This window comes from Pseudorasbora parva, chromosome 9 (genome assembly GCF_024679245.1).
Source record: "Pseudorasbora parva isolate DD20220531a chromosome 9, ASM2467924v1, whole genome shotgun sequence".
Classification (NCBI taxonomy): Eukaryota; Metazoa; Chordata; class Actinopteri; order Cypriniformes; family Gobionidae; genus Pseudorasbora; species Pseudorasbora parva.
In genome coordinates, this window is record NC_090180.1 from 36778714 (window position 1) to 36797348 (window position 18635).

Consider the following 18635-nt stretch of genomic DNA (forward strand, 5'->3'; position numbering starts at 1 on the left):
CTCTCCAAATTGTATTTTACTTGGCTTAAATTAGTTGTTTGAAACAAAGAAGAGCTGCAAAATGGGCAGTGGAAATCCTCACAACATGTGCATCTCTTTATTTCTCTTTAGTTCAGGAACGGCCCTCCCTTCCTGGATTGTTATAAGTTTCCTAACCCATTAGGAACCCTTGAGGGGGATCCCGATAACAGTGTCATTGCACTTTACTGCATTGACTATCAAAGGGCCGCTCACACAGTTTGTCGTTGCATTTTATTCTTAACCTGTCGTTATCTTGGGGCCCCGAGCTGCAATTGTTTGGTTTGCTTGCATACCAACTTGCATACCAGGACCTTCATAGACCCTTCACCCCAGCTGTGTGAAGCAACAGAACAAGATGGAATTTACTTTGCTTACTGCTTTTCTTTTCTTTGTACAGTGGATGAGTGCTCTGTGTGGTGAGATTTTACAGTTTACATCCTTAAGAAAATACTGTGGTTTGACGTTAGTACTTTCACTAAACTGAAGTTGAGCTAATATCTTTATGAGAGAGTGTTTGTCTGTGTACATCTTATACTGTGAAAGTAATGATTAGTTAGCTGAATACAATGTGCTTCTTCAATAGGTGATGATACACTACACTGCTGTCTTACTCTGACAGACACCAGAATAGCAGTTCAAAACATTGTGGGTTATACTATACAAGAGAAATCATCAACATGTCCTCTTAGAGCTGTAAGGCAAGTTCAAAGTTATAATAAGCTATCACTATTTCAAATTTTATGATAATGAAATAAGCCATAAAACGTGAAATATTATTTTTTCCATGTTCAGATTCCACACCAAAAAAGGTAAAGTTCTTTGTTCAGATCCAGAAAGCGAATGGCCTCAGAAAGCAATGAGGACAGTGGATGGGAGAACGACAAGAAAACCTGTCAAAACAACTATTAAGTGCAACACACATACAACAAAAATGATGCCACCTGTAACTACAACACATAAAACACCAGTAACAGAGACTGAGACCGGCACGAGTACAACTGAACCACCAACAGTGACGAGAATCGAAACATCTAGACCGGAGACGGAGATCACCAAACCAACCATCCATGATCGTCCGACAAGTTGCTGTCTTACTGTGACAGACACCAGAGTACCAGTTGAAAACATTGTGGATTATGACATGCAAGATACAGCACAATGTTCTATCAGAGCTATAAGGCAAGTTCAAAATTGTGAAAAAAAGTTTTTAACAATATGAAATGTCCCACACGATTACATGAGAATGCGTATCAGAGTGTGCAATGTCGTGAAAATTAGTTTTGCCGTGCATATTTTTCGCATGCACATGATAAACACTTTATGGCGTGTATATTACTTGCGCTTGGGTAGGATGGGGGTGGCGGGTTTGTGCATATAATACGCCATAAAGTGCGTATCATATGCACACGAAAAACTGCGTACCATATGCACGGCAAAACTCATTTTGGCATATACATTCCACGACATTGCACACTCGTATTATTGATACACATTTTCATGTGATCTGGCTCAAGTGTCACACAGATTCTGGAAAAAAAATGAGTGTGTAATCAAGCAGAGCGTTTTTTAAAAATAATATTTGTTTGATTGTTTTGTTTTTTAAGTTGATTTACATCAATCGTAACATCAGAGACTGAGGCGAGCACAAATGAAATAAAATCAACATCAAGTACAGCTATAGCCTAGCCTATAAATCTAGATGCACCCTAGCGGCAGCAAATCGAATCTGCCCGCGAGTGTCGTCTAGCAACTCTCAATACTCTTCTGAGCTGTAAACGCCAAACTCTTGGCGGTCCAATCACATCATGTATAGAGTCGGTGAGCTGGGCTTAACATAATGATGGCCGAGTTGCGCTTGCGTGCTTCTAGTAAACACAGAAACTGGTGAACAGCGGTAATTCGAATCAGCTTTGACTGCGACTCTGGAAGACTTGGAATTAAGCCCGGTTTGGATATAGCTTTTAGCATTGCTGATGCCGTTCCAGATGTGTCAGCTGCCCATGCCAGCACTGAAGTCATTCTTAAGAAGGGAAGATCTGTTTGGAGTTTTGCCAACCGGATACGGCGAATGTTTAATCTATCAGCAAGCTCTGCTTCACCTTCATTGCTCTGGTTGGTTGTAGCACTGGTAGCTCTCTATCCTAATCGCGTGCAGATGGAGTTTGAAAGACAACCGTTTATCCCGCCCCTCGGATTGAGCCCTGTCAATGGTGAGTTTCCAGACCAAACATCTTGATGTGGGTCTGGCTTGTCAGGCTAGCTATAGCCAAGAAAGCAATAAACAATGCGGAAGGAAGGAGTTCCTTTTGATTTGTATCATGTAACTTAATTATTTAAACACTTAAGAAATACTGAAACTGTTGTTTTAGGGTAACTTGGAGTAAACCAAATGCTATTTCATGCATCCAAAATAAAAATGTAGTTAAACGTATGATGAAATCTCTTTGCCAAATACAGGATTCAACGAAAGTTTCGGATTATTATTACTTTTTTTAACGAGTATGGTCCTGTATGAAGTCATAAAGGGCAGAATTCCCACTTCTCCCAGATGAGCTGACTATGGTCACAAGTTCCATCTATCAACATAGTTCAACAAGTCTGTGTTTCCCGAAACCGTCGTTCAAACGAACATTCGTAAATGGCATCACAAAGTTATGTGGTTCCAACGACTGCTCTTGACCTGTGAAGCATAGTTTCTTGTTTGCATGATATGAAGACTTAATAAATCCTTATTTTGAGCAAAATAAGCAAGCTGACATTCAGTACAATCTATATATTTTTTTATATAGAATACATACAAATGTCATTTACGTCTTTAAATTTGTCAAGAGATTTAAGCATCGGTTTTGAAGCAGTCGGCAGCATTGTCATTTTGTTTTTAGGCCTGGAAATCAATAAGGTCACTGTAACAGGAACAGGCAGTAGACACATTTTAACGCAAACTCTAAGGAATACAGAAGAGCAACATGTAAAACACTCAACCATAACAGATACTGGACAAATAATGAGGAACAGGGAAGAACTTAAATAGCAACTGAGCCCCCGTCCACATGATACCAGAACATTCCCAATCCGATATTTTCTTTTTCCTCATTTCAAGAAATATCTGCGTACACCCGATCACAGTAACAGACTCAAAATGATGTAGTATACATGCCAGGCCAGTGTGTGGCGCTGTAATTCTGCTACAGGAATACACTAAAAACAGAAAGGAAGAGTTGTAGCTAGAAGGGGTACAGCAGTTTTTGGAGGTGAGGCAAAATCTCACAATAAAATAACAATAAATACATTTACTTACAGTTACTTAACAGATGTGTTTTATGAACTCCTACACTTACCCCAACCCTAAACCTACCTTTACAATAATCAAAATACGGCAATTAAACAACGCAATATTGATGTGCGCATGCCTAGTGCCTGTAGTTGTATCTCTTAAGTCTTTCACCTTGCTGGACGTAGTGTGATGACATCACCGTTTTGCAAAATATACGGATTGTCTGTACACACGAAAACGTAGGATTGTCGTTTTCAGATTTATCCACTCTGGGACCCGATTTAAGAAAATATCAGATTCTTGCTTCCAAAACGCCAGAACCATGTGGGCGAAACGCTGATATGGTACAAAATGTATACCTTACAGCGAAACGTGTCTCGGTGTGGGCCTGAAACAAGATAAGTAACTGAACACAGCTGAGAGTAACTAACGAGGGTAACCATGGTGACAAATAAGTGGCGGGAAACTAAGACAGGAACACGTGATAGGATGAAAACACAACTGAAAGATCAACAAACAGAAAGACAAGTGACAGTCACTATAGAAGTGTTTTGTTTTTGTTTTTAAGTTGTGAGGGAAAGATAACCTTGTTCGGTTTACCAGTTGACCCATTGTTTTGGATGCAGTTTGTTTTTCCGGAGCAGCAACAGAGTTCTGCAAGTGTGTTTGTTTGTTCCCGGTCATGAATCGAAACTGCATCAAATGTCTGTGTTTTGATGGCAATTGGCACATAAGTGCATACAATGCAAACAACGTAAACATATAATAGTGAATCGAAAGTTATCCAAGGATAATGCCATAATGTATATGTGTGAGTGTGTGTCATTGGTGTGTGTGTGTGGGCATGTTTTTTTTTTTTTTTTTTGTGATATATGAGGACTCAAATGTGTATAATGACATGGGTATGACACAGGTATTACAAGGAGAGGGTGGAATATGAGGATATTGGCCATGTCCCCACTTTTCAAAATGCTTATAAATCATACAGGATGGGTTTTTTTTTAGAAAGTAAAAATGCAGAATGTTTCCTGTGATGGGTAGGTTTAGGGGCAGAGGCAGTGTAAGGGGATAGAAAATACAGTTTGTATATATATTATGCCTACAGAATGTCCTCACATTTCACAAAAACAAATGTGTGTGTGTGTGTGTGTGTGTGTGTGTGTGTGTGTGTGTGTGTGTGTGTGTGTGTGTGTGTGTGTGTGTGTGTGTGTGTGTGTCTGTTTATGTGGTTTATGAGGACACAAATTTGTATAACTACATGGGTATTACACTGGTATTACACTATAAATGTGGTTTATGAGGACATATCAAATGTCCTCATAATTCAAATGGCCTTAAAAACATACTAAATGATGTTTTTTTTAGAAAGTAAAAATGCAGAATGTTTCCTGTGATGGGTAGGTTTAGGGGCAGGGGCAGTGTAGGGGGATAGAAAATACGGTTTGTACAGTATAAAAACCATTACGCCTATATGGAGAGTCCCTGTAAACCACATAGACCAACGTGTGTGTGTGTGTGTGTGTGTGTGTGTGTGTGTGTGTGTGTGTGTGTGTGTGTGTGTGTGTGTGTGTGTGTGTGTGTGTGTGTGTGTGTGTGTGTGTGTGTGTGTGTGTGTGTGTGTGTGTGTGTGCACGCATACTATTCTGTGAAAGATCCCTTTGTCAGAGAGAGTGGCATCATTACTCATATATTACCCAACTGTCCCACGGATCTGAACGAATAATTACATTTTTCATGGTATGGAACCTATAAATGTACAAAATAAATTAACTCTACTTAATTACACTCATTTATTATACTGTAAACCCTAATGTTGTCTTTACTTAAACAAATCAAGTAATCTTGACTAAATATTACTAGTTTAGTCCAGAAACTCAAAAATATAAGTAAGTATAACTTATTTACCTACAATATACATAAACTTAAGATTTCAAGTTGTATGAACTCAAAATCATACTTTAAAAGAACAGGTAGTGAAAGATTACTTTCACTACCTGTTCTGTTCACGGATGAGTTTGCTGAGACGAAAATTACACTAGATACAATTATAATCTACATAGAAAATTGCATCTAAACAGGAGAGAATGTTTGATCATCATGTAAACATTTCAGTTACATTAGCTGCCAGTATTATGTTGTTGGTGCACAGTGTTGTGTAAGTTAGCCTATACTCAAAAAAACAAATTATTTAAAAAAATGTTTAAAATAATAATTCTTCAACAGTGTAATTAATTACTAGCTCTATAAAGTATTGCATTGTTACTAATTACTTTCTAAATCCAACATCAGCATTAACCAGTTGAACAATACAAGTAGGCCTATAGTTTTAAAACTGCTCTTTTAATTATTTTAAATAAATATAAAATTGCGTAAATCTCGAACTGATCAAAGTATTTAAAAAGAGAAGGTTACATTAACAAAAATACATTTTAAGATTAGACATCCCTTACAGAAAAAACAAACAAACATGATTTTCACATGTAAAGTACAAAAAACACGTGGTCATTTTTGCACGGAAATGTGTGTTTTGGAACATTTTTGTATGAATCCCATGTAATTTCCCATGTGAAACCCATGTGATCACTTGTGTACATTCCCATGGGAAAAAGTAATACATGGGCAGATAATTAAGCTGATGGTGTTGTATTTTTTCCATGTACAGGTTCCACACCAAGAAAAATAAAATAATTTGTTCAGATCCAGATGGCAATTGGGCTAAGAAAGCAATGGAGATAGTGGATTGGAGAAGGACACGGAAAATGGAACCTTCCAAAGAAGCTACAGCAAACTTGATCCCAACTACAACCCTTCCCACAATCCCAGGTAAAGTCCCGATTATCTTGATGGTTCTACAGATTATTTCATCAGGTTTTCCTGTGGTTTGAGGTGTGTTAGAAGTGATTAAACCTATTAGGAAGAGCCACCTTGTTCTCGAATAGTAAATATTCAATGCATCCTGACATGTGGGGAACCCCGAGGACACAAGCGCACGCTCTTCAGATTATCACGTGACACAAAATAATACCCAATCAGAAAGCGAGCTTTTTTACAGTCACAACCTCTATAACCATACCGCTTAACAACAACAACAACAACAACAACAACAACAACAAAACATTTTATGAGTGAAGACAACAAAATTTAAAATGTATATGAAATCGCTTTTTTCCCCTCTCCCCAATAGCTGCGGAACATACTATCTTCCTGTGACAGGCAGCATAATACCAGTAAAATACTTTGGATTTTGGATTATCACAAGGCATGTACAAAGTTAATATAATCTATCATAATATAACGTTTTACACAGATTCAAACAATTAAATGATGAGAGCTACAAATTGTCCCCATGTATAGTTCCACACCACCAAAAAATATATATAATTATTTGTTCAGATCCAGAAGACAGCTGGACTAAGAAAGCAATAAATGACTTGAATGAAAGAAGAACACAGACACATGAATCTTCCAAAGACAACACAATCTCATGACCATTTGTACGAGGTGGCTAAATCATTCAAATTCATACGACCTTACTCATGAATTTGTACGATTTGTCTCTGATGGCTAGGTTTTAGGGGTAGGGTTAGGGTCATTTGTATGAAATCATACAAATGGACTAACTTCAGCAAACTTGTACAGCAAACTTGATGCTAACTATAACCACAGTACAAAGGACCACTGAGGGGTAACTGTTCTTGGATAACAATGATTACAGGTCTTTGACATAGAAAATGTGTAGGCCTATTTTGACTATCTGAGAAACAATGTTTTTTTATGAAATGTTGCAGAGCGAAACACTGCTTAACAGCAACAACAACAACACTCTAACATTTTAAATCAATTGATGAGTAAAGGAAATAAATGTAAAAATGTATGCAAAATATGTTCTTTAACAGGAGATGGAAGTCCAGAAAGCTGCTGTAATAATATGACAAGCTCCACAATACCAGATCAATCCATTTTGAAATATCACATCAGGTAAATTATTTGCACAGTTGATACTCAAAAATGTATTAATTAAAAAATTAAACCATGACAGCAAAAAAAAGTGAAGTTCTTCCATTTACTTCTTTTTATCCCTTCAATTTACAGGTCACACAGCAAGAAAATGCTCCGCAAGTTCCAAATGAAAGTAAAAGAAAGAAAGAAAGAAAGCCAAAAATAGTTCGGATTTTGTGTAAAGCATGAGCAAGCTAACTCAAGGTTTTATCCAACTTATTCTCTTTAGACCACTTTTTTATGGCTTTGTATACTGATATTACCAGGATGGCCGAATATCTTTTAAAGGGGGGGTGAAATGCTGTTTCATGCATACTGATCTTTTTACACTGTTAAAGACTTGGAATCCCATACTAAACATAGACAAAGTTTCAAAAGTTAAGGTGGACGTTTGATGGGAGTATTTCTTTGTCAAAAATACTACTTCCGGTTAGTCATAAGTTTCGGCAAGTTTTTTGAGATCATGCGTCCCCTTTGACGTTAATGGGGGCGGAATTTCCTTGTATGGGCCTTACGGACAATTCTACCGGAAGCGCGTGAGAGAGAGAGAGAGATAGCGAAAGTAACAGCCTATGCCCATCAAAGCGCTGGCTTGTAGGATGCTGGACAGGTGATGTGCACATAACAATGTCACCAAAAAAGTGCGTTTTTGGTTGCCAGACCAAGACAGTCCTGCACAGATTCGCCAAAACCCCGCGTTAAGGCAACAGTGGATGTAATTTGCTTTTCCGGATCAGCAACTGAGTTGCGCGAATGTTTATATCTGTTCGCTGCATTTCGGTGCCGACTGTTTCATAAACAAGGCCCAGCTCGACGCCGGATTTTCCCGATCGCCTAATGCTGAATGATGGAGCAGTCCCAACGATAAAGGTCCCAACGTTAGAAGGGTGAGTGAGACTGCTTCAAATGTCTGTGTTTTTTTTAGTCCGCTTACTGTCTACACAAACCACGCGTAAACACACAAACACACGTGCACAACTGCACTTCCCACATGTACACCTTCAAAGACAAAAATACGATGATATAATTCAAGTATAAATATGTAAATAACACAAGCCGCTAAGCATATTATATAGTTAGTGTATAACTTGTACCACATACAGACGTCCTGCTCTAGTCGTTTTTGCTGCTGCTCCTGTTCAACTGCAGCCTCTGGGTCTGATTCCGGATCATAGATGTATGGCTGTATCTGATTAAAAGCCATATTTTTATTTTGAATAAAGTTTTTTTCCCGCTGTTGACACAGCTTTACAACGCACTCGACTCAACATAGCAGCAGCGAGCACACGTCATTATTTAGCTTCGCTCACACGACACGCCCCCACCCGCTCGGCTTTTTTCGGAAAGACTCGGAACAGCGCATCTTTCTTATATAATTATTAAAAAAATAAAGACTTTTCGGAGATATGCAGGATGCAATGCTACTCTATAGGTACTCAAGATTGACATGACACTGACTGAAACTGAGTGTTTCACCCCCCCTTTAAATCTAACGTGACTATAGTGAAATATTAACATGTTGATTTAACTCCAATTATTTTCCCTGTTTCACCTTTATCTTAATATTTTGTGTATTGTTGACAACATATAACTAATAATAACTAGCAACATGTAATCTTGTTCATATTATGTTTTTGTATGCATGGTGATATCAGCTACAGAATAAATGGTCAAATTTTTAGAGAATTTCTATGAATTTGATGTTTATATAGCGTCCAGTGCCTGAAAACTTTACGTGAACTATTATATAATGCAGAAGTCAGATCACATTAAATAATAAACCATTTCATAAAACTGTGAATACAGCATTGAATGAATATCTTGCATATTGTGTTTCAGGACTACGGCATAAACAAGAGAGGAGGAAGTGTAGCGGGCAGTTTAGGGAGGGTGTCAATACTGTTGTGCATCTTTCAGTTTAGTCTATTCGTCTTTCTGTTACAGATTGCGCTGAACATGCATCATTTTTCTCACAGTCTCAGACGTCTTTAAATAGGCACCCTTATTAAATAAGAGAAGAACCCTCACAGTCCCATAAGCCTAAAGCGCATGGACAATGTTAAGTAATATCATGAAGTTAAATTAAATAACTAGCTTTTACTTATCATTATACTAAAGCACATTGTTAAACTATTGTCTTTACAATATTTATTTGTTACTTATGCGATGTATTAAACGGAAGTTCACCCAACATTTTTAATTCTGTCATAGTCACCCTCAAGTTGTTCCAAACCTGTATGAATTTCTTCTGCTGAACACAAAAGATGATATTTTGATTAACCAAACAGTTTATGGGCCCCATTGACTTCCATATTATAGAAAATAATAATAATATGGTCAATGTGGTTGATAAACAACTTAAGGGCGAGTAAATGGTGACACAATGTTCAGTTTGGTGTGAACTATCCCTTTAAGTTCTATATTTTCTGACCCAATAGTACAATAGTCAAGAAATACTAAATAATAATTGAAAAAATACTGCCCTCCAAGTAAGCAAGCTGAAGAGAAGAGTGACAATAAGAAATTATATAATAATACTAATTATTATTATCATTATTATTAAATTACATTTTACAATAGTAGTAGTATTATTTTCGTTAACTTTTCTTTTAAAATAATAATTATTATATTATTATTAATAATATTTTTCCCCTTTTGTATCTCAAATTGTGCTCCTTAGCACCCCCTTGTGTCCTGTGGTCTCCAGTTGCAACCAAATGACCATGTTCAAGAGAAGTTCAGTTCTATATTTACTAAAGCTTACTTCCCATGTGAAAAAAGTAAGCTAAATACTGTTATGTGGTATTTAAGCATTTACATGTTTAAAGCTATTTCACTTATAAGTATACTTATGAGCAATTTGATTACAACATTGGACCTTATTGATGTTCAGCGTATGCAACAATCTTTTTAGTTCCAAAGGAAATAAAAAATCGAACAGGTTTGGAACGACATGAGAGTGAGTAATCAATTTTTTTTTACTTATGGGTGATCTAATTTAATAGCCTACATTAGTACATTAACATTTTTTCTTAATATGGAACATACTTTTCCACTATTGCTGAAAACGGCTGCTCGGTTCCAGAACATATTAAGCATTCTGACCGTAACTATAATTATAATACAACTCTAATCCTTTCCAGTGAAAAGTCAGTGATGTAATTCTGGTCAGTGAATAGCGAAACTTAAGATGCTTGCATGGCACATCGGCTGGCTCTTTGTTCTACTAGACCTCAGTTAGGCCTATGGACTGCAGATGCAGCATCTGTGTCACTACTTCCTCTCGCCGTACACAGTGTGATGTTGTGGTCTGTCATCTCTCATCTGCACCAGAACTTTACAAATAGCTCAGAGGACAACAAACCTACACCCTGTTTCTTTTATGTGATTTCAAACAGGAAATGCGCATGTGGTTATTCATTTAGGTTTACATCGGCTACTTTCATATAAGACCAGAAAGGACCAGTGTAGTTGATAGGACAGTAGTAAACAAACTCATAAATGTTAACCTTATAAAATGGCAAACATTTGTATAACCGCATTAGCTTCATTTGATCATTCTAAATACCGTAAAGAGAAAAATGACATCTCGAAACAGCTTCTCACGTGTCTCAGTTTAAGTGTAGGTGAATGCTGGGTGGGAGCTGGTTTTGTTTTAAGGTCTTAGTGAGATGTGGAATATCCCATTAAGGGGTGAATAAAACGTTTGTGGTTTCATGATCACAGCCCCTTTAAGTCCTCTGTAGTTTCCACATGCATTTAACAGACCCACGTTTCATATCATTTGCTCACAAAGTGCACAAAGCCTCCATTTTTAGATGCTTGCAAACTCATTTTAGCATTTTTTTTATGTTGCTGCTAAATTCAACTTCAAAGATTTTTTTTCTGTCTGATACAAGAGTCAAGCAAATTCTTTTTAGAAAAGGTGGATGTGAATGTAATCAGATCTAGCTAAGTGCATTTACAAAAAAAAAAAAAAAAAAAGATAAAAAAAATTACATTGTAGCCTTTTACCACATTTGTGTACATTGTAGCCTATTACCATGTTTCTTGGACACATACCTTGGAAACACCATGATATTCTTTGAAATAGCACAATGGAATAAATTAGTTTCTATGGACCCCAGATACAAATGAACATATGCTAAAATCTTATAACACAGTAGTACTCTTTCAGCTTAGAATATATACCATTTATTTAAATGTGTTACTTGCAGATACTTATTTGTGAAATTTACTAGCAATTTTCTGAGTGAAAATTATTTTACACCAATTATTAGTGTCGATGAATATTGTAATCATTTAGAAAAAGTACCTATGTATAATTTCTTCAGGTCATATATAAATAAATCAGGCGTAACATTATGTCCTAATATTGTATTGGTCCCCATTTTGCTGCCAAAACAGCCCTGGCCCATAGATGGATGGACTCCACTAGACCCCTGAAGGTGTGCTGTGATATCTGGCACCAAGATGTTAGCAGCAGATCCGTTAAGTCCTGTAAGTTGTGAGGTAGGGCCTCCATGGATCAGACTTGTTTGTTCAGCACATCACACAGATGCTAGGTTGGATTAAGATCTGGGGAATTTCGAGGCCAAGTCAACACCACAAAACCATTCCTGAACCCTTCTTGTTTTGTGGCAGGACTCACTATCCTGCTGAAGGAGGCCACAGCCACCAGGGAATACCGTTTCCTTGGAAGGGTGTTCATGATCTGCAACAGTGCTTAGGTAGGTGGTATGTGTCGAAGTTACATCCAAATGGATGGCAGGACCCAAGGTTTCCCAGCAGAACATCGCCCAAACCATCACACTGCCTCTTCCGGCTTTCCTTCTTCTCATAGTGCATCCTGGTCCCATGTGTTCCCCAGGGAAGCGACGCACACGCACCTGGCCATCCACATGATGTAAAAGAAAGTGTAATTTATCAGACCAGGCCACCTTCTTTCATTGCTCCATGGTCCAGTTTTGATGCTCACATGCCCACTTTTGGCATTAAACAGGGGTCAGCATGTGGTCTGGTCTGCCCCATACGCAACAAACTGCGATCCACTGTGTATTCTGACCTCCTTTCTTTCAGAAACAGCATTAACTTCTTGAGCAATTTGAGCTACAGTAGCTCATCTGTTTGATCGGGCCACATAAACCAGCCTCGTTCATCACGTGTATCAGTGAGCCTTAGCCAAACATGACCCTGTCGACAGTTCACCACTGTTCCTTCCTTGGACAACTTTTGATAGATACTGACCACTGTAGACCCGGGAACACCCCAAAAGAGCTACAGTTTGGGAGATGCTCTGACCCTGTAGGCTAGCCATCACAATTTGGCCCTTGTCAAACTCACTCAAATCTTTACGCTTGCCCATTTCTCCTACTTCTAACACATCAACTTTGAGGACAAAATGTTCACTTGTTGCCTAATATATCCCACCCATTAACAGGTGCTGTGATGAAGAGATCATCAGTGTTATTCACTTCACCTGTCAGTGGTCATAATGTTATGCCTAATCAGTGTGTGTGTGTGTGTGTGTGTATATATATATATATATATATATATATATATATATATATATATATATATATATAAACAATACCCTCAGCATTCTAACATGCCCCACTTTTTTATTTGTTTATTGATTTATTTAAATACTTAAAAAGCAACTGTTTAATTAAAAAGATAAATAAATCAATAAAAAATATTAAATAAGATTATTACATTTTAATTTTTAAATTATCTATTACGTAAGCAAATGAACTATTAGCTAAACCTATATAAACGTGATAACCTAGACCACTTAATATTCAACAATAGTTTTGGTCTGTCTACACTGAGACCATTGTATGATAACTGAACTGAAAAAAACAAAACAAAAAACTAAATAAACTTTACAACAGAAATCAATCAACACGGAACTTACTTATGCTGGACTAAGACACTATTTTCGTCTAGATCTGCTGTACTTTTGAAACAAACTTTGTTGCATTACTTTCCTGTTATCACTGTAAAGCTGCTTTTGAAACAATCTGTATTTTTAGCGATAGCAATAAATATGGCTTGACTATAGAACATGAATTCAACTGAATTGTCACTTTGACCAAAGCTCCAGGCCACACGAGGAATTGTATTCAGTCATGATGAAAGCACATAGTGAATTCTGTAACCCCTTATTTTCCTCTATGTGGTTGAATGCATCTCTTTCTCTCTCACTTTTGGTCTTCCACTCATCAGTCATCTTTTCCTGTCTCCGACCGAGGTATCTGTGGGCCTAGGTGACGAAGAAAAGTGATCACAGAGGGTTGTGAGCTGTGGGCTGAAAGACCTCCCTCAACATAGACCCTTCAGCTCACCAGAAAGTTTCATAATTAGAGGTGAGCAACAGAACAAGATGAAGTTCACTCTGTTTTCTGCCTTTCTTTTCTCTATGGGATGGATAAGATGTGTGGTGTCAGGTGAGATTTGGTTATTTTAATTCCTGAGCTCTTTGGTTAAATATAGTGGTTGTAACTTTCACTTGACTGAAATGTAGAAGAACTGACATTGTATCTTTATGAGAGAGTGTTTTTTTGTGTACGTCATATACTGTGAACATAATGATTAGTTACCTAATACAATGTGCTTCTTCAGTAGGTGATAGCCCTGCAGCAAGCTGCTGTTATGAAGTGACAGAAACCAAAATACCAGTTCAAAACATTGTGGGTTATAATTTACAAGAGAAATCAACCATATGTCCTATTAGAGCTGTAAGGCAAGTTCAGATTTATAATAATCTATTCCTATTTAAAATTTTACTTTTTTTTCTTTCTTTTTTTTTATTAGTGGATAATGAAATATAAGCCCTAACACATTAAACATTATTTTATCTATTTTCAGATTCTACAGCCAGAAAGGCATAGTTATTTGTTCAGATCCAGAACACGAATGGCCTAAGAAAGCAATGAGGACAGTGGATGGGAGAACGACAAGAAAACCTGTCAAAACAACTATTAAGTGCAACACACATACAACAAAAACGATGCCACCTGTAACTACAACACATAACACACCAGTAACAGAGACTGAGACCGGCACGAGTACAACTGAACCACCAACAGTGACAAGAATCGAAACATCTAGACCGGAGACGGAGATCACCAAGAAAACAACCAACCAACCAACTTCAACATCCAAAGAAAATCCAGAATCTTCTTTCAGTACTGCAATAACATGTGGGACTGATGGACCGACTTCGCCACCAGCAGAAACACGACACAAAACACCTGGAATAGGCATAGATACAACTCTGAACACATTTAAAACAACGGACAACACAAAAAGAACTACACCCGTGATGACAACACCATCGCAGCTAAAGATCAAAATTCTTCGCAGGAAAAGCAAGAAAAAACTTAAACAATTTCAGATGAAGCCACGCAGCAAGAATACATCTGGATAAAATTGTACAATTTGTATGTATAGGCCTACACACACACACACACACACACACACACACACACACACACACACACACACACACACACACACACACACACACACACACACACACACACACACATTACAGTAAGTTTGTATCTATGATGGGTTGTGAGTTGAAGCACTACAAATATTATTTAGTCCATCAGTTGATGTTTTAGTTATGATCATAAATTGTTTGATTATTAGGACCAGTTCATTTGTGTTATGTGTATCTACTGAGTGACTAATTTAAATTGTTTTGTTAATAAATTAATTTAATGAATGTTTGTAAATATAAATAAAATATTGACCCATTAAAACAACCAAATGAGTATTTTTTTTTTAATTGTTTTCATTATGGTTTTTGTTTGTTTTTTAAGTTTTGCATTCTACAAAAATAATCTTACAGACAAGTCTTGTGTGAAGGTCAAAGTTGGATGATCTTAATATGATTGCGATGGAAATGAGGCCTTCGTCATCTCAATATCTTCCTGTATTGAGGAGTGCAGTGTCATGTTATCACCACATGGTGGCAGAATAACCTAGAGAACCTTTTCTAGCTAACCGCAGCATTTAGCAAACCACGAGAATGCTCAATCAGTCAGTAAACTGTTTTACTGTTTACTGAGAGTAGAGTGGAACTCATTGTTCATGGACTACAGGATAAAGCTGACGTAAAACCTTGAAAACAGCTGAAAATCAGACTGTCTCAGAAAAAAGAAAAGAAAAAAAAACTCTTAACCACAGTGAGTGTGAGTTTCTGTGTTAGAGGTACTGGCAGGCCCGGATTGGCTAATCGGGAGCACCGGGAAAATTCCCGGTGGGCCGGTCTCTTTTTGAGGCCGCGAGGGCCGTTGTCATGGTACTTGGTTGAACTATGGATGCTGCCCTGTCCCCAGGCTGCCTGCACTCACAGCAGCCCCACTTTTTTATTTTACCGCGGTCCAACTCTTTTTATTTATTATTTTACCGAAGTTCCACTCATTTTTACTTAATATTTTCTCACAGAGTGCAGCCTGCAGGTTAATGATGACGTAATTATATTTTGACTCCCTGGCCCCGCCCCCGATACAGCGCCTTGTTGCTCAAAATAAAAAAGTCAGATAAAAATGGGTGATACGAAGCGCAAAGGCGCCGCTGAAAAGGCCAGAATAAAAAAAATAAGAAGGCTCTGGAAACTGACGCAGCCAAATGTTCTAAGCTGTGCACAATGTTACTCAAAAAAAACAAATGACGACGAGGCCGGTAAGTAATTATCCCGTGGTAGTTAGGAGCAGTGCAAGATGCGACCGAGCAAAACAATGCTGTCTGCAAACCACGTTCATGTATCAAACTTTTCCTTCAGCAGCAGCCACCTCTAGTTCGTTTAGCTGCTAATAGTGAAGAGCAACGCCCAGTACCGTTACCAAGCTCCAGTCATGAGCCCAACACACCAGAATGGGCAGGTAGGATTGTCATTCATAAGTAATAGGAAGAGCCCTGCTCAATGAAAAATGCCCTGAGATAATAATGATACCTGATGATTCAGTTTCATTAATGAAACTGAGTGACTTGATTTAAAAGCTTTATAACAAGGGGGTATTTGTGGTGAGAAATAAATGTAACAAATTTCATTTAGTGTCAGAAAGCGAGCGAGGACCCAGTTGTGAAGAGATTAGCTCTTACTGTGAAACACAGGTAAACTGCTATTGTGCCATAGTGTGTGAATAAGCAAACATTATCACAGAATTTTTTTTTTCTGATTTAGTATCTTACTTGTTTCCAGTTTAAATATCTAAATATTCTTAATTCAATATACATTTACTAGACAAGTGAAATGACATAAGAAATTGACTTGTTTTCTGAATTAGAAAAAAAATAATCTTTTCTTCATTTCAATTTTTGGATATTTAGGAATACTAATTTTACTAATCTCTTAAAAAATACTAATCTCTTAAAAAAAGAGATTCTACTGTCCTGTTTTTTACTGTTCTAATAAATCTTCACTGTGAAACAACTTAAGCTACTGTTTTTGCACTGTATTGAAAATTATATTTTTCAAAAATACAAAGAATTATAAGGCTGTAGAGAATAGTGTACCTTATGCAGACTTATATTCTGAGGTTGGAATCACATTATTTTAATATAGTCTGTCGTGAACTGAAGTGGGCCGGTCTAAGGCATGAAACTCCAGGGCTGAAAATGAGTCTCAATCCGGCCCTGGGTACTGCCGCAGTTCCACATAAAGAAGGTAGTGCATTATGCTTAAACTTCAAACTATAATAGTCTAAAGAGAGAGCGTCTCATTGTCAGTCTCAGCAGGGTGATAACAATCCAGTTTTACCGTCGGCACAATGGAAGGATGGCACTCTTTTTTTTTGCATACTTCATCCCACTTGCTCCAGACAGACACAAACCGATTCGACTAAGGAAAAATAATGTAATTAACCAACACAATAATGTTGATTTCAGACACAGGGCGCTGGGGTGTCTTATTTTGTTTCTTGATTTTGTCTCTGTTTGTACGGGCACGCTTGTTGGGCCACCAATCGTATGGCAGATAGAAAATGAGATTCTTAATAAAGCTTGTGATTGGAATGAACGTTGCAGGAAATTACAATCAATACTTGGCTTCAGATACTCATCCGATATCGAGCCTTTCTTAAGATGAAAAAATGCATCGCAAAATGTAGGAAACACGGTTAAACAGAAAAACAGAGGAGAAGCCTGCTGTTATCAAACTTGAGGATACCTCTGATAAGCTGGAGAACGGTTTTTATTTAGATCTTGAAACAAGAGGCAAGCAAAGAAATCGAACTGGGGTGTGTTTCCCAAAAGCATCGTTAGCAAACTATCGTCGCAAGGTCCGTCATTATCAGCAAAGTTCAACGAGTCTGTGTTTCCGGAAACCATCGTTCAACATTCTCAAACTTGTGTGGTTCCAATGGCAGCTCTCGACCTGTGGTTAAGCATATAGGATAGTTTATGTGACATGTGGACATAATAAATCCTTAAAGGGTTAGTTCACCCAAAAAGGAAATTTATGTCATTAGTGACTCACCCTAATGTCGTTTCACACCCGTAAGACCTCCGTTCATCTTCAGACACAGTTTAAGATATTAATATATTTATTCCGACAGCGTATCTAAGTGTATGTACACTATACTGTTCATGTCCAGAAAGCTAATAAAAACATCATCAGAGTAGTCCATATGTGACATCAGTTGGTTAATTAGAATCTCTTGAAGCATCGAAAATACATTTTGGTCCAAAAATAACAAAAACTACGCCTTTATTCAGCATTGTCTTCTCTTCCGCGTTTGTTTTCAAACCTCAAACAAAGATTCAAACGGTCATGAATCAGTGTATTGATTCATGATTCGGATTGCCAATGTCACGTGATTTCAGCAGTTTGGCAGTTTGACACGCAATCCGAATCATGAATCAATCCGCTGATTCATGACCGTTTGAATCTTTATTTGAGGTTTGAAAACAAATGCGGAAGAGAAGACAATGCTGAATAAAGGCGTAGTTTTTGTTATTTTTGGACCAAAATGTATTTTCGATGCTTCAAGAGATTCTATAAGAATCTATATAAGGCAGTTTGAATTGAAAACTGAATCGATTCAGAATTTTTGAGAATCGATTCTGAATCGATAGATAAAGAATCGCGATAAATAAAGATTAGCGTCCATGTGGGGAAAGTTTAATCTAGCTCCGCTTCACGTTGCTCTGGTTGGTTGTAGCGCTATCCTATCGTGTGCAGAGGGAGTTTGAAAGACAACCGTTTATCCCGCCCCTCGGATTGAGCCTTGTCTATGGTGAGTTTCCAGACCAAACATCCTGATGTGGCTGTGGCTTGTCAGGGTTTAGGGTGCCATTTGGTACAGTGCCCTTGTTGATTTCTTCA

The 18635-nt window shown here is 37.6% G+C and overlaps 1 protein-coding gene across 1 annotated transcript; it reads left to right on the forward strand.

Annotated features, from left to right (window-relative positions):
* The first annotated feature begins 222 nt into the window (after positions 1-222).
* Positions 223-14844, forward strand: LOC137089860 (uncharacterized protein DDB_G0290587-like). Its single transcript, XM_067453425.1, has 9 exons — positions 223-437; positions 605-719; positions 814-1200; positions 5958-6118; positions 7192-7273; positions 7388-7459; positions 10002-10030; positions 13922-14039; positions 14165-14844. The coding sequence occupies exons 1-9, from the start codon at positions 377-379 to the stop codon at positions 14724-14726; spliced, it is 1587 nt and encodes a 528-aa protein (XP_067309526.1). The 5' UTR covers positions 223-376; the 3' UTR covers positions 14727-14844.
* Positions 14845-18635: the final 3791 nt, after the last annotated feature.

Coding starts and splice junctions, on each gene's coding strand:
- LOC137089860 (XM_067453425.1), top strand. CDS start 377: ATGGAATTTACTTTGCTTACTGCTTTTCTTTTCTTTGTACAGTGGATG. Junction 7,274..7,387: donor ATTTTGAAATATCACATCAG/GTAAATTATTTG, acceptor TTCAATTTACAG/GTCACACAGCAAGAAAATGC. Junction 7,460..10,001: donor AAGAAAGAAAGCCAAAAATA/GTTCGGATTTTG, acceptor TGTGGTCTCCAG/TTGCAACCAAATGACCATGT.